Source organism: Neocloeon triangulifer, unplaced genomic scaffold, assembly GCF_031216515.1.
Source record: "Neocloeon triangulifer isolate White Clay Creek 2 clone unplaced genomic scaffold, ASM3121651v1 ptg000012l, whole genome shotgun sequence".
Lineage (NCBI taxonomy): Eukaryota > Metazoa > Arthropoda > Insecta > Ephemeroptera > Baetidae > Neocloeon > Neocloeon triangulifer.
This window is the reverse complement of record NW_026775554.1, coordinates 19026478-19041740: the sequence shown is the minus strand read 5'-3', so window position 1 is coordinate 19041740 and position 15263 is coordinate 19026478. Positions and strand designations below refer to the sequence as shown.

Sequence of the window (15263 nt, the reverse complement as noted above, 5' to 3'; positions counted from 1 at the left end):
CAAAATTCATTTCAGAGATTATCCTGACAAGAGCTTCGCAATCGTATCCTGCTCAATCCTGTTTCAAGAAGTGCTGCGTTTAGGTTATGTATTTGCGAGTTTGACTTGCGTGCGCATATTGTGTGCAACTCATTGTACATACCAGGATCCAGGATACTTAAGCGAATTATGAAATATGAATAAAGGCGGAGCCTCCCTATCCTCACATTCCTCACTAGCTATAATGTAATCAAATGGGAATCTTGGCCTGCTGCTGCTGCCGCCTGCAGTGCCTGCTATATTCGCTTTCGCTATATTCATTTGTTTTTTGTCCGTCAACAAAAGGTGCAAAAGTGAACGAGAGCAAAAACCATACAACACAAATTTTTCTTTCCAATCTTCAGACGTTCTGACTCTTTCCAGTCTTTCCTGTTCTGCACGGTTATTTTCCGGTGAAGGACGGATGGCCGGATTCATTGGGGTCCACATAGGTTAGTATTGCAACGTGCTGTGCGTCCTCAAAAGACTCTGGAAAACCGTGTTTCGAATTCGCCATAAACTTGCCGGCAAGCATGGCAGCGTCGATGCCGTCCCTTCTAGACGAAGACCCGCAGGGTCGACCTGGTGCCGAGGAACCTGCCAACAGTCCCAAGTTCCTGCCCGATCTTAGCGACTCAGATTCCAATGAAGAACAGAGAGGCAAGAAATCACCTCCCGAACCCGAAGTCGGGACGCTGGTGCCACCTCCGGGGGCGGCCGTTGAGGTGGTCGCCTCGCACTACAACGCCATCGAGAACGCCGGCCTGGAGGCGCGAAAGGAGACACGCATCTTCTACATGCGCAACTTCAACAACTGGGTCAAGAGCATGCAAATTGGCGAGTACCTGAAGAGGATCAGGGGGAAGGGCACCTCAGCCATCAGGGTGCTTGACCTGGGCTGCGGCAAGGGTGGCGACCTGCTTAAGTGGATGAGGGGCAGCGTCAGCCACGTAACCTGCGCCGACGTCGCTGCCGTTTCGATGGAGCATTGCGAATCCAGGTAACAACTTTGATTTATATTAATAAAAAAAATTAAAAAAATCTTTTGAAGGTATTCGGACATGAAGAAAAAACAGCGAGGACCTCTTTTTTCGGCCGAGTTCATCACCTGCGACTGTACCAAGGAGCTCCTCAAGGACAAGTTTGTGGACAAGCAGGCCAAATTCAATCTGGTCAGCTGCCAATTCGCCTTCCACTACTGCTTCGAAAGTCTGCAGCAAGCCAACTGCATGATGCAGAATGCGGCGGAAAAACTTGAAATTGGTGGTTACTTCATCGGAACCATTCCGAATGCCTATGAGATTGTGAAGAGACATAAGGCTGTTCAGAAGGACACTTTTGGAAATGAGGTACATTCTTGTTTTCTCCATTTTCTGAATAAATTAAATTTTTTCTGTGAAAAAATGGCATAAAAATGTATATTTTAACGAGCCTAATTTTTTAAACTAAATTTACAGGTGTACCAGATAACCATGCAAGAGTCGAGCTCTGGGTATCCCCTATTTGGTGCAATGTACAACTTCCACCTGCAGGATGTGGTGGAGTGTCCTGAATTCCTGGTGCATTTCCCAACTTTGGTCAAATTGGCAGACAAGCACGGGCTGAAGTTGGTCGAGAAAATGACCTTCCCTGAGTTTTACGATAAAACCCACCAAGACGGACGCTTTCTTTTGCAAAAAATAAACGCTCTAGAAACTTATCCACCCGGCAGTGAACAGACTCTGTTAGGCAAGGACGAAGATTACGATCACGCTAGGGAGCACCTGAAGAGGCACCCCAGGGCCCAGAGTTTAGGCACCCTGTCCATGTCCGAGTGGGAGGCGACCTCACTCTATTTGGTCTTTGCATTCCAAAAGTGCACCAGACAGTTAAACCTGGACGACTATCCAGAAGCTCCAAAAAAGAAATCGAAAAAGTGATCTGATACAAATGTGTTGACATGAATTATGCTTACGGACTCCATAGTGTACGGAATAAATCAAACAAACTTTGTCTTTCCAATATTAGATTTTTCTTTTAGCATTTGTCTTCCAGATTTTAATGTAATTTGTAACATTCTGAAACAAACTTTTGTCAGGCGCTGGTCAGCATAGTGAGAGCAAAAAACAAGAATACTCAAAATTGTGCAAAGCTGCATGCAGAGTGGTAAACATTAAAACTTCCTATATATTTCTATTTTCCCATTATATCCCAATATAGGGGTGCAAACTATTGGCTGAAGGCAAATCTGCTTTAGAAGCAGCCACAGAAGCAGTAGCTGTCCTCGAGAACAGCCCCTTCACCAATGCAGGCCTCGGCTCCAACCTGACCTGGGATGGAACCGTCGAATGTGATGCTTGTGCCATGGACGGTACCACTGGGTTGTGGGGTGCGGTTGGCGCAGTCGGAACCATTAAGAATCCCTGTCGAGCTGCCTCAAAGCTTTGTTTAGGCCAAAGGGTGGAAGGTACACTTGGCAGAATTCCACCCTGCGTCCTTGTTGGACAAGGGGCCTCTGATTGGGCAAAAAAGCAAGGAATCACTAGTGTTGACAGTTCAGCTTTAATTCATGGTGATTTTTCAGAGTTCTTAAAATTCTTGCATTGCATTAATATAATTTTTCTAGCCAGTGCTCTCAAGAAATACAACAAGTACAAAAAGCGAATTCTAAAGTGCGAAAAATCTGCAAAATTGGTATTTTATTGAGGATGTTATAAAAACAAATTACTAATTTTCTCATTTCAAGAATTGTGATGATCTTTGTTCTGACACCGTCGGTGCTGTCTGCATAGACAATTTTGGACACACAGCTTCTGTTTGCTCAAGTGGAGGAATAGTGCTTAAGAACAGTGGACGCTTGGGCCAAGTAGCTTTATTACATTCAACTTTTGCACTTTTTTTTATTATTCAATGTTCAGGCGTGCATGTTTGGTGCAGGATGTTGGGCAACTGACGGAGATGCAATTCATCCAGCGGTTGCAACTTGTACGACAGGTTGCGGAGAACACCTTATCCGATGTACGCTTGCCAAAAGTGTGGCTGACAAGCTAGGCACTGGCCAGTCTCAACCATGTGCCTCCCATCTTCACAATGTCATGGTCAAAGAGTTCCTTGGTAAAAAAGTTCAAACATAATTTTTTTTAATAAGGTAAATTTTGTTATATTTATTTTTCAGAAAATCGCCTTTTGCAGGAAGTAGAGGAGAAAATGGGTGGTGTCCTAGCTCTTGTGTTCAGTCCACGGGATGGTTGTGGTGAACTATTGTGGTGCCACTCAACTCAAACAATGGCCCTAGGCTACATGCAAGTTCATATGAAACCAAAATTCAAGCTGTCGCAGCTACCAGCGGGGAAGGTTTTCGGCAAGGGATTAATTGTAGAGGGAACTACTTTTGTTTTCCCCTCGGTTGAAGACAAAATAGTTTGATAGCTTTTGATAAATTTTTATTTTCTCAAAATCAGTGGTATAAGAAATTATTTTCTGCATCGATGAACTGATTGTTTGATGAAAAGCATTGCATTTCTGCTCCAAAGTTACTGCTCCAGTATTTCTCAGACATTCTGTCATCTTGTGAATAATCTTCATCATTCTCCAGAAGGGTTTGGAGATATTTGATATAATTGATTGCCATTCTGTAATTAATTTCAATAATTTTATATAAATATTGATATTAAAATCATTGTCATTTTACCTCAGTGATTCAATTTTTGACATTTTCTTCCCGAGAGGTTTGAAAGTAGGAAGCTTTCCTCTTAGTAACTCAAATGCCTTGTTCATGTCTCGCATGCGGACACGCTCTCTATCGCTTGCAGATTTCTTTGGGTCTTTGGGAAAATATTGAAAGGCGTGGAATGTATCGAGGCCAAGATTTACCTTTGTTTAAAATAAATGGATTGCAAATTGAGCTGATTTTGACTTTGCCATCCCTCTCGAGTTGCACCAGCTCTGGCAGAAATGAACTTGCTGTACCCTCTGTAGGCACTTCTTCCAGTTTTAGTCGCAGAGTGAGATTGTTAAATTCCATTCCAGCAAATGTGTAATGCAGCTCAGCCTCGAGTATACTGCCGCAATATTGTAGTACAGCCAAGCAGGTGGTTTGTTATTAATCCTCCATGTATTAATTCGAATCGCAGCTTATAATGATGAGGGCTCCGTATTAAAGATCAATTTAGTCATGGAAGAAGTAAATAAATCCACAATGCAATTAATCATAAGTCTGATATTTATTATGTTATATATATAGCAACAAAAAAATAACAATTTCAATTGAGAGTGTTTTCTTAAGCGAATAAACTATTGGCTTGTGAAGATTCAGAGCTGCTGTTTTTCTTTACTTTATACAAATAACTTCTCATACAATTTGCTAATTCTAAATTGCTTTTGAAATTTGTAGTGCATTTATAGTGAATAGTGAAGCATCAAATACATTTTTAGTTTATGTGACGATAGCACAAAAACAGTCAAAAATAAGTTAGTGGCAAAAAATAATGATTTGAGAAGCTTCTGTAGTTATAATTTAAGCTAGACTTGTTTGTGGCTTTTTATTTACTTGCGCTGTGCAGATTAATCAATCATCAATGCTTTAGAATAATTGTTAATTTAAGTCTTCTTTGCGTTACTTTGTATCTCCAGTAGGTTCATCAGATCTGTAAAAAAAGGTGGTGAAATGTACAGTACAGGTCTGCTATCTAGTTTCTTACGCTTTGTTGGTTGGTGGTTGATCTTCATTGACTGGGGGTGAAATTTCCACAGACCCCTCAGTTTTCTTGTGTGCATCTCGCTGGGCTGCTGTCAATGCATACATTGGTTAGCATTTTTTCTTTCTTTATTATTCCTTATTTTACTACTCACCACGTTGTGGAATGGGTTTGATTATATCTTTTAAGTAAAGAGGTCCGCCGATTGGAGAAAAAGGTCCCGATTGGGATGATAACGCAGCAGCACCTTCGTCTTGCTTTGGCAACAACGTGGCAGAGGAATCTTGCTGCGGAATGGCTTGAGTGTCACTGAAAATCAGTCAAAAATTGTACCATGCTGGTCTGATTTGAATATCACCTGCTTACTCTCTGGCAGCTGCAGAAGCTGCGTCATCATCACTTGCTAACTCCAGTTGCTTGACATATGATAGGTACGCATTCAAATGTGCCTATTAATTGTAAAAATATAATATAAACATGTTTAATAATCAATTTTAAACAAACCTGAGTTGTTGGACTGAGATTCCTTGTCTGCGAGGAGCTTGTTGCAGTAGAAGCAGCTGCTGAAGCTGTGCTGTGACGACATGGCTGGCGAGGATCTGATCGGGACTTTCCTGAATACGTTTTTGCTATTAAAAATTTTTCACATTAAAGACTACAATATATTATCTACCTTTTTGAGTTAGGGATCTGTTGCTCTCGTCAATAGGCGGAAGGCGCGTTTCAGATCGAGGAGACATAGGCATGAAAGCACTTTGGCGTGAAGGGAGGTTATTGCCGGAAACGCCAAGTGATGCCATATCAAGCTGCAAAGTGTCCAGGACGCTGCTGGCTGTGGCAAGAGGCTGCCGACTTAGTCTGCGTGGTTTGAACCAAGCACCGGCTACATTCAGACCTGGACGGATTTGAAAATAAAGTAAAACATGTTTTGAAAAGTCGCTGATATTTATACCTGAAGGGTTGCTAATGCTGGGCTTCCTCCAAGCTGGGTCATTGCTAGTGTTGCCATTAGCATTTCGCTCCCTGTCCTGCATTTCAAATAGGTGTAAGAGCATAATTTCTTCTCCAAAACTGGTCGAATCAACCACAGGGGGCCTGGCACAAATTAAGTTTTAATTGGAAATATTTATTCTGTGTAAATATGAATTTAAGCAGAAAAATATGAGTTTTAACTTAATCAAATGTGTCAAATTATTTAATTTACTTTGATTTATGAGATGTAAAAAGATAAAAAATTTAGTTTATAATTTAACAAGATAACAAAAATATGTATTTTGATATTATTAAAAATATTTACTCAAATGAATCAGATGTTGTTGAAAGGAAGCCAGGAAATCTCAACTGTCTCGAGATAGAAAACTCTACGTCATTATCACCTGAAACAGGAGGAATAAGTATGATAGGCTTCAATTAAAATTTCCTAACTTCTAATCACCTGACATAGCCTCAACGTCAATGTCATTCTCGTCATTAGACACCTCGTCAAGAATGGGCCTTCGTCTCCTTACTGTGCCCATCTCAACTGAGTCAGTCTCTTTCATGGAATTGCTCAGTTCGCTGTCGCTGTCACTACTGACAGACTGATTCCGCAGCCTGTACAGTGTTCGGACAGGCGAAGATTCGGCCGAGGTGTCCGTACCAACGTCCACAGCTCTTGGAGCTGATTGAGGAGAGGCTAAAGAAGTGAAGCCTGGTGGAAGCTGCAGGGTTGGAGTTGTGGTCAGGGAGACTGACTTTGGAATGGCGGAAGCAGCTAATTCAGTTGGGTTGGCCAGGGTAGGTTCGCTGCTGATGCTCAGGGCCCGAGTCGCATTCACCGGAGAAGAGGCAGACGAGTTATTTACGGTAGCATTGCCTCCGTTTCGCAGCATCAAAACTTGCTGAGATTATTTAAAATTGTAAAAAACGGCAAACTTAATTAATTTCTCTATATATTTACCTCTTTGAGGGTATTGATTTGGCTGACGTACTGGGTCTGGACAGTGAGAAGTTGTCCGATGTACCATTGCTGGTCACGGCACCGTTGGAAAAAAGTTGGCGGCCTCACTTGGAAGCGCAATATCAAGGTGTCCAAAGATGTGTTTAAGTAGCCTTCGCTTGCAAGCAGATCAAGTCGGAAGAACCGGTTGTAGCCCCAACACTCTCCTACCTCAAAATCAGAGGCAAATTCACGAATAATGTTTTTGCTGTTGTCTCTCGAGCCTTGGTGCACCATTTCAACTCTGTACTCGTACCTGAATATTCAATATAATAATGAATCATTTATCAGAAAAAGCTTTTTTTCTACAGTCAAGTAGATCAGCAAATAAAACCTACTTTGAAGTTTCGGGAAGTCCTGAGGCAAGTTCAAGGAAAACCGAGAGGTAAGTTCCTCTCACAACACCATTCCCATCAGGGTACACCTTCAGCTTCCAGCACAGACCATTAACAAAGAGGGGTGGTGAGTAAACAGGGTCTGCTTTGTGCTGTAACTGACTGAAGTTCTGCAGGACAAAAGTGCTGCTGTCGTAGTTTGGCACAATCTCACTGTTGGCATTAATAAAATTAAGCTATACTAATTCACATGATCTTATAGATTTACCTTTGAAAGTCGGCTGGCACTGGAGCAGTGACAAAACTAGTGGTGGGCTTTCTTCGGACAGTGTTAAGTTTTCTGGTCAACTCGGCACTTCTGCGAATCAGCTCGCTTCGAGAGCATGTGTGCAGTTGACGGTCCACTTCGTACAGCAGCGCCTCTAGTTGCTCTGTCTCCTGGATCAAGGATGTTTTCTGGCCCATCAAAGTCATCAGCTTGGCTTTGAGGTGCGAGTCAAGTCGAGCAATCATTTGTTCAACGGCATTTCGAATTTCCCGTACTCGCTCATCTTTTGCAGCACGAACAGACTCAACGTTTCCTTCCTGAAAATTTCAAAACTGATTAAATTGAACTTTGAATGACAAGGTACTACAGACCACTTCCTGGACAAGTCCAATCAACTCCATAAGCCGTCGTCGTAGCTGGTAAACCTCATCCTTAATCTGTGAAATGTGCTGCTCGTAGACTTCCTCAAGAGGCTTAAAAGTGTGGCCAGAGTGGGTGCCACCCCAGAGGGCACACTGATGGCATATACACCGTTGGCAGGTCCAGCAGTAGACAGACAACTTCTCCTGATGGCTCTCACATCGGCTAAAATGAAAGAAAAAATTATCATAAAATTTAAATTAAAAAAAATATATAAATTTAACAATTATTTTTAAGGTAAATTTTGGGGCAAATTTTTTTCTTCGCACCTGTCCTTGTCTAAGCCGTCTGTTCCTTCAGAATTCGTGGCGCCCATGGCCTGCAGGCTGTCCAGTTGCTGGGTTACGTCCTCAACCCATCTGCAGTTGACCAATTCGTGCAGATGCAAAGACGCCCTGCAGTGCGGACACTGTGACCTTGTCTCGGTCAGCCACCTTCGGATGCACAGGTAGCAGCACAACTTGGAGCAGTGCGGACACAAGTGGGCGTCGCGCAACTTCTCCATGCAGATGAAGCAGCGAAACACCTCGGCCAGCGACTGCAAAGATTTTATCCGTGAATTACGCAAGGTGCAAGAAAATGTCAAAACAAACCTCGACACTGTTCTCATCTTGTTTTCGGCCCGATGACGAGTGACCCTTTTCACGGATTCCTGCCATTTTCACGTTGACCCTTTTAAAACTGAGGACGCAGTTCAGAAGGGTCTTCCTAGAACATCACGAGGCGATTTCTTGGCGTTACGGGTTGTGATCACGATTGCATTTTATTCCAATATCGCAAAGAAAAGTTGCTAAGAATATTTCTGTCCCTCGGTTCACTTCTGTCTGGTCTTGTTATTATTGGTCGCCAGGGTGAGCAGAGAAGGAGGAGTGCAAAAATTTGTGGTGGCAATTTTCAACACGTTACTGCAATTATAACAGCAAACTGAACAGACTTTTTTTTATATTATTTTCGAAAAAAAAACATTCTAGATTAAATTATTAATTAATTAAACAATTTTAAAATCAAATAAATAATTTTTATTTGAAAGCACGAAAATTCCTTTTTAAACCCCATTATTTAAAGGGATCTTGATCTTAGGTATTCGACCCTCTACCGGGCACTTTTACAAACAATAAATTTCTTGTTCGAATGACGACCGACAGATGGACAAGACACATAATCAGCAAAAAATTTAGACAAATCAGAAACGAAATCAGATGATTTTGTGTTGATTTTCATGGCTTGTTGCCGGTGAAAATTTTTTGATTGCAAATTAGGTGCATTTAAACATGGCAGGCAACGACTCTCCAAAGGCGAGCGGCAGCGTGGACGCCGGAGAGGCTGACACGAGCGGCGCCGTGACCATCGAGGAAATTATCGAGCCGGAGGACGGGGCGAACAGCCAGGACAACACGTGCGAGGCCGCCAGTTCGCAAGGTCCAAACACTGCTTCCAAGCCCAATCGCTACTTCTTGGACTCGCGCCTGCTGCCCAGAGTTTACGAGGTAATTTAGAGTAGCTAATATTGTAATCGAATTATATAAAGTGGGCTAATTTTTTTGCAGTTCATCAAGCAGTTGCGACAGAAACCTGGCGACCACCACATCCAAGTCAATGACGTGATCAATTACCTCATTCGGAACTACAAAGAGTACGAAAGAAAGAAAAAGGAGCCGTTCAGAGCTTGTGTCACTTCTGGTAGAATAAAATATTGAAAACCATATGAATTCATTTTTTAATAATTTCAATATTTAAAGCACTGAAAGTCATCTTAGAGGAAGAGGCGAATCAGGAAAGTGACTCAGACATTGAAGAGGACGATGGAAGTCCTGAAGCCATAATTGCCCTTGCTAACAAGGTGAAGAAAATTATTGTTAAAAAAACATTTTTCTAAAGCTTCCTCCATTTTAGACAAGTTCAAACAGCCTACTTAATCAGATGTACATGAAAAGAAATCAAGCAAGGTAAAATTTTAATATTTAGTCTATTATCAAGATTTTTAAAACTTCTTTTAACAGAAATGCTACCATGGAGCAAGAGTTGATCGACATAACCAGTTCTGATGATGACTCGCCTCCCAAAACTGCACCTGCTTCTACTACCATTTCCATTAAGCCTAGGGTTAGCATAATTAAGGAAAATAGTGCTGCACCTGCTTCTAAGCCCAGTGCTCCGGTCCAGCAGGTTTTTCTCAATATTAGCAAATAATAAACAAAATACAAGGTAATTCAATATTAGAAGGCATCAGCTCCCACCAGTAGCTTGAAGAAACGCAAAACGCCCCAAGAAGAAAATGCCAACAGAGTTGCAACACCAGCAAAAAGGAGGAAATTTGCTAATGAGGCAAAAGCGTCCTCTGTTACTTTCAATGACATTGGAGGCATTGAACACTGCTTGAAGGCATGCCTGTTTTTTTTTTACTTAATAAACTGAATTAATTTCTATTTTATAACAGGATGTGTGCCAACTTTTGGTTCACATCAAACATCCTGAGGTTTACGATCGACTTGGAGTTTCACCTCCGAGGGGATTCCTACTCCACGGACCTCCTGGATGTGGCAAATCCTTACTTGCAAATGCAATTGCTGGGGTAAAACAAAACATGCACTTGATTTGTGCAACTAAACTACTTATTTTCAGGAACTAAACATCCCTCTTATGAAAGTGGCTGCGACAGAATTGGTGGCCGGCTTGTCAGGAGAGTCTGAAGAGAGGATTCGCGAAGTTTTTGAAAATGCCAAGGCGTCTGCCCCCTGTGTGTTGTTCCTGGATGAAATCGACGCAATTGCTCCACACAGAGCAAATGCCCAGAGGGAAATGGAGAGGAGAATTGTGGCTCAGTTGCTTGTTTCGTTGGATGGTCAGCTAATACTACTTTTTAAATTCACATGCATCAAAAAAATTTCATTTCAGATTTGTCAGAGAGCGAAGGACAGGTCATTGTAGTTGGAGCCACAAATAGGCCAGATTCTCTTGATCCTGCCCTAAGAAGGGCTGGTCGGTTTGATAGGGAGGTCTGCCTCGGAATACCAAATGAAAAGGCACGAGTTAGCATTTTGGATGTAATTTGCGCCAAGTTGAGGTTGTCCACTGACCTGGACCTGGCAGAGCTTGGAAAGCTGACGCCAGGTTTTGTAGGTGCCGATTTGACTTCACTTGCGAGGGAGGCGGCAATGGCTGCTGTAAATAGGCAAGCTTATTCTTTAAATATCATATGAAAATTATTTACTGATTTTTGGATCTAGAGTCCTGAGTACCTTGAAAGTTCAAGCCGAGTCGATTGCTTCAACATCGAAAGCTGTAGAAACCCCAGTTGAAAACGGCATTGATCACACCTCTGTTCCTGTTGAGAAGAACCTGCATCAGCTCTCGTTGGAAGACCTGATGGAATGGCTGAAAGACAAACCGCCCATTTCTCAAGAAGAGCTGGAGAAACTACACATTGAGCGTCAGGACTTCATGGTGGCTCTGAAAAAGGTCCAGCCATCGGCTAAGCGCGAAGGCTTTGCAACTGTCCCAGATGTCACTTGGAATGACATTGGATCCCTCAAGGACATCAGAGAAGAACTCAAGATGACTGTTTTGGTAATTATTAATTATTATTTGTAGGAATAATCTAAAGACCTTAATATCAGGCGCCAGTGCAATTTTCTGAAGAGTTCTCAAACCTTGGTCTTTCAACTCCGGCTGGCGTTTTGTTGTGTGGCCCTCCTGGTTGTGGAAAAACATTGTTGGCCAAAGCAGTGGCCAATGAAGCTGGCATCAACTTTATCTCAGTGAAAGGCCCTGAACTTCTTAACATGGTCAGTTTTTTGTGTGCTTATATATAGATATGATCTTAATTTTTATTTCAGTACGTCGGTGAGAGTGAGCGAGCAGTTAGGCAGTGTTTCCAGAGGGCGAAAAACTCTGCTCCCTGTGTCATTTTCTTTGATGAACTGGATTCCCTCTGTCCCAAGAGGTCTGAATCAGGAGAGGTGAATATTGTAATGTTGGTTGTCAATGGGTAGAAAATAAACCAAATTTTTATATTAGGGAAGTGCCACAATGCGGGTGGTGAACCAAATGCTGACGGAGATGGACGGAATTGAAGGACGACTGGGCGTTTTTCTAATGGCAGCTACAAACAGACCAGACATTGTTGATCCTGCTGTTCTCAGACCTGGAAGACTGGATAAAATCTTGTACGTTGGCCTGCCAGGACCGGAGGACAGGACAGACATTCTCAGGGCACTTACAAAGGTAGCTTTGTTATTGAATTTTTTGAAGGAAGCTTAATTTCATTTTCTTTTTAGAATGGAACATCTCCAAGATTTGCAAACGATGTGAGTTTGGAGGAGCTCGGAGATGACAACCACACCATTGGCTACACAGGCGCCGACCTGGCTGCCCTGGTGCGAGAGGCCAGTTTGCAGCTCCTGAAGGAGGTCATGGCCAATAAAAGCAGCACCAAATCTCTGCTTGTTGAGCTTCGCCATTTCAATGCTGCAATTAGCAGAATCCGCCCCTCCGTGTCTGATTTGGTTGGTTTAATTTTTTGTAATTATATCTGATTTCTAAAATTTGCTTAATTTAGGATAAGCTAAAGTACGAGAGATTGAAGGAGCAGTACGGCCCAAAAAACTAAACTGAAGAAAGCGTTGTCAAAGAATTTGGCCAGATTTTTAGCACATGTTTCTATAAATAAATAAACATCAATCTCAACGTAACGATTTTTGATAATTATTTTTTTTATCATCCTCTTCATGACTTTAATTTTTATCACTCAATTGTTAGCTATCATGAGAGCAGTCCTGTTGTATTTTTTCTCCTTGAGCCTATGTACTCTACAATGTAAGTTATTCTGCTAATTGAATGCATGATTTTTTTTTCAAAATAGGCCAGGCGCAAATTTTTCGAGTGGCAAATACCTACCAAAGTAACATGGTGCTGCAGCAAAGTCCGAAGAGGGCTAAAATATGGGGTTTTGGTCAAATAGGGGCTGTGGTCACTGTTACAATGGACCAATTCACAGACACTTTGAACGTTGGGGGTAAAAATATTGAAATAAAATAATTATAAAACATAATATTGTCTATATAAACTGCATTATTAGGTAATGCAATTTGGTCATTTACTTTACCACCACAGCCGTCAGGAGGACCGCGTTCAATATCTATAGAACACAATGTTCCGGTTAAAACTTAAGGTGAACTGCAAGCCTTTTAATTGATATTAATTTTTGCACATTAGCAAGGGGCCAGGTCAACAGTCTTATTGGAAAACATCGTGTTCGGAGATGTTTGGCTTTGCGCTGGGGAAGGAAATATGCAGTTTCCAATGAGAAATGTGTGTTAATATATTGATATTTTTTTAATTATCCTAAAACAAAAAATAATCCGCTTTTGCAAACAGATTTTTAATTCAACATTAGAAATTGAAAATGCGGTGAAGTACAGCGAAAAAATTCGCACCGCACAACTAGAGTCAAGAACCTCAGACTCTGAGCTCGATGAACAATACCCTTATAGGACAATTTGGAGCAAACTGGAGACTGCGAGTGTGGCCGACTTTTCTGCCGTTTGCTTACTGTACGCGATAAGGCTGCTCGATGAAGTGCCTGACCACGCGCCAATTGGTTTAATTCAGGCTACGTATGAACATTCAAACATCGAGGCATGGGTTTCAAAGAGAGTAATAAATGTCTGCAATTCTACGTTTAGTCCAGAGTGAGATTTTTAATTCTTTTTCCTTTCATACCTTTAAATTTAATTTGAAATTTAGATATGGACAGGGATTATTAAAAGAGCATTCAATCTGGAATGCAATGATTCACCCTCTTACAAAAAATTCGCTGAAGGGAGTAATTTGGTACCAAGGTACGTGCGATTGTGTATATTAATTAAGCGAAATTTTCTTATCTAAAAATTGGCCAAATAGGAGAAAGCAATGTTAATTACAACTTGCCGTACTACACTTGCCATTTTAAAAATCTAACTTTCGATTGGTCTTATACATTCTTTGACGGCACTGTGCCGACACACACTGATGGATGGGCATTTCCTTTTGGTTTTGTACAGGTAATTTGGATTAAATATAATATTTAAATTTCTTATCAAACTCATAATATTACTCATGTTTTTATTTTAATACAGTATTACTTTAGGGTGAAAATAAACTTAGACAATTAAAGTTGTTTATATATTTTTTTAATATTTATTCAATTTTATTTTGAGTTGGATTGCGCTAAACTTTAATTGCCTTTTATAACTGCTTTAAAATGTTTTTATTCCTTATCAGCTGGGGCCGATGGAAAGTGAAATTGAGCAATTTGACCAACTGATTTCTCACTTGCGGCTGCACCAAACGTTTGACACGGAAGTGGCACCAAATAATTATAACAACGAAACATTTATGGCGCCTGCTTACGACCTTTATGACGGAACATCGCCTTACGGAAGGTTTGAAATTCAGCTGAGAAAAAAAACGGACTAACTTTAAATGGAACAAATTTCAGTATTTACTACAGGGATAAGCAAACAGTGGCAAAAAGGCTTGCTAACTCTTTTGTGTTTTTGTACTACGACCGCTTTGATCTTGAGTTCGTTGGACCCATTGTGAGTTAATTTTACTTGCATATTTAATTTTTATTTTGGGAGTGCATATCAATGTAATTATTATTTGCGACACGTAGTATAGTTCAGGACTTGCTCTTGTCTCCTACACAAAAATATCTGATATTGATTAAACACTTAAAATAATTAATGAATTGTAAAGATATGAGCGTAATTCAAACATTATGCATATAGATTTGCTGTCCACGTGCTAGTTATTATTTTATAAACTGAAAAAATATTTATATTATCTTTTGAACACAAGAAATCTTTAAAAAGATATAATGGATTTTTTATGTCACTTTTAGTTGCATTTCATATATAATAATACGCAATAATACGGAACTATTATCACTTCTCCAATTACATTTTTGTCTCTCATCAAATGATTCAACTATCAAATAAAATTATCTTCTTAAAAGTTATTATTCAATTTACTTAATCTTTTATAGCCATCAATTTATAAGCTTGATACTTTTTGCACTGCAACCTTTGGCTGGAAAGTGAAATTTAATGGGCAAGCAGGAGATCCGTCTGGATTTTTTGTGAGAATTGTTTTCAATATTAATTTTCCCTTTTTTATAAATGCTGTCTTGATAAACAATTTCCAGTTTAAGAGAAGAAACGGAATTTGGATCGAAGCGCCGATTTTCAACATCACTTCGGACACAATGACATTTGAGGTAGAAGAACTTGCCACCGAATTGGCCTACGGATGGTCGGCGCGCCAGTGCGAATACAAAATGTGCCCGATATACTCCATTGATCGCGGGCCCGATGGCCTGCCAGCGATAATTATGTCATTTTCCCTCTACACATATCCTTAGAATTTGAGAAATAAAAATTGAGATTATGCCTAGCCTGTGAGGTTTTAGATAACTGATTAAATGATTGCAAAAGACAGCATAGTTTCAAAATTTAATGACATCTGATGTCATTTATAAAACACTCGGATTGAATTTTTAAAAATATCACGCGCGCGACCGCGAGTTT

At 40.7% G+C, this 15263-nt stretch overlaps 5 protein-coding genes across 6 annotated transcripts; 4 read left to right on the top strand and 1 right to left on the bottom strand.

Annotated features, from left to right (window-relative positions):
* The first annotated feature begins 136 nt into the window (after positions 1–136).
* Positions 137–4299, top strand: LOC132198357 (threonine aspartase 1). Its single transcript, XM_059622347.1, has 7 exons — positions 137–470; positions 2096–2163; positions 2218–2569; positions 2624–2691; positions 2744–2863; positions 2916–3111; positions 3173–4299. The coding sequence occupies exons 1-7, from the start codon at positions 443–445 to the stop codon at positions 3421–3423; spliced, it is 1083 nt and encodes a 360-aa protein (XP_059478330.1). The 5' UTR covers positions 137–442; the 3' UTR covers positions 3424–4299.
* Positions 460–1996, top strand: LOC132198356 (mRNA cap guanine-N7 methyltransferase). The gene is made up of 3 exons (XM_059622346.1): positions 460–1018; positions 1070–1367; positions 1476–1996. The coding sequence occupies exons 1-3, from the start codon at positions 552–554 to the stop codon at positions 1935–1937; spliced, it is 1227 nt and encodes a 408-aa protein (XP_059478329.1). The 5' UTR covers positions 460–551; the 3' UTR covers positions 1938–1996.
* On the bottom strand, positions 4085–8547 carry LOC132198352 (E3 ubiquitin-protein ligase TRIM37-like). Its single transcript, XM_059622342.1, has 15 exons — positions 8289–8547; positions 7965–8233; positions 7647–7860; positions 7276–7592; positions 7011–7220; positions 6634–6928; positions 6130–6574; positions 5992–6070; positions 5647–5789; positions 5368–5589; positions 5199–5308; positions 5061–5143; positions 4849–5003; positions 4698–4785; positions 4085–4643 (listed from the first exon to the last, which is right to left on the bottom strand). The coding sequence occupies exons 1-15, from the start codon at positions 8352–8354 to the stop codon at positions 4613–4615; spliced, it is 2727 nt and encodes a 908-aa protein (XP_059478325.1). The 5' UTR covers positions 8355–8547; the 3' UTR covers positions 4085–4612.
* Positions 8548–8851: 304 nt separating this feature from the next.
* On the top strand, positions 8852–12381 carry LOC132198353 (nuclear valosin-containing protein-like). Its single transcript, XM_059622343.1, has 15 exons — positions 8852–9182; positions 9243–9375; positions 9435–9535; positions 9589–9641; positions 9696–9861; positions 9916–10077; positions 10133–10267; positions 10318–10537; positions 10591–10867; positions 10923–11262; positions 11313–11480; positions 11532–11654; positions 11713–11919; positions 11973–12200; positions 12254–12381. The coding sequence occupies exons 1-15, from the start codon at positions 8967–8969 to the stop codon at positions 12302–12304; spliced, it is 2580 nt and encodes an 859-aa protein (XP_059478326.1). The 5' UTR covers positions 8852–8966; the 3' UTR covers positions 12305–12381.
* A 51-nt stretch (positions 12382–12432) lies between these two features.
* LOC132198354 (sialate O-acetylesterase-like) lies at positions 12433–15209 on the top strand. Of its 2 annotated transcripts, none has more exons than XM_059622344.1 (11): positions 12433–12510; positions 12557–12709; positions 12773–12852; positions 12910–13005; positions 13072–13385; positions 13441–13535; positions 13597–13736; positions 13957–14117; positions 14174–14273; positions 14723–14815; positions 14882–15209. In XM_059622344.1, the coding sequence occupies exons 1-11, from the start codon at positions 12459–12461 to the stop codon at positions 15095–15097; spliced, it is 1500 nt and encodes a 499-aa protein (XP_059478327.1). In that variant the 5' UTR covers positions 12433–12458; the 3' UTR covers positions 15098–15209. The 2 variants fall into 2 exon arrangements, with proteins under 2 accessions (XP_059478327.1, XP_059478328.1); XM_059622345.1 differs by having other exon boundaries at positions 12435–12498.
* Positions 15210–15263: the final 54 nt, after the last annotated feature.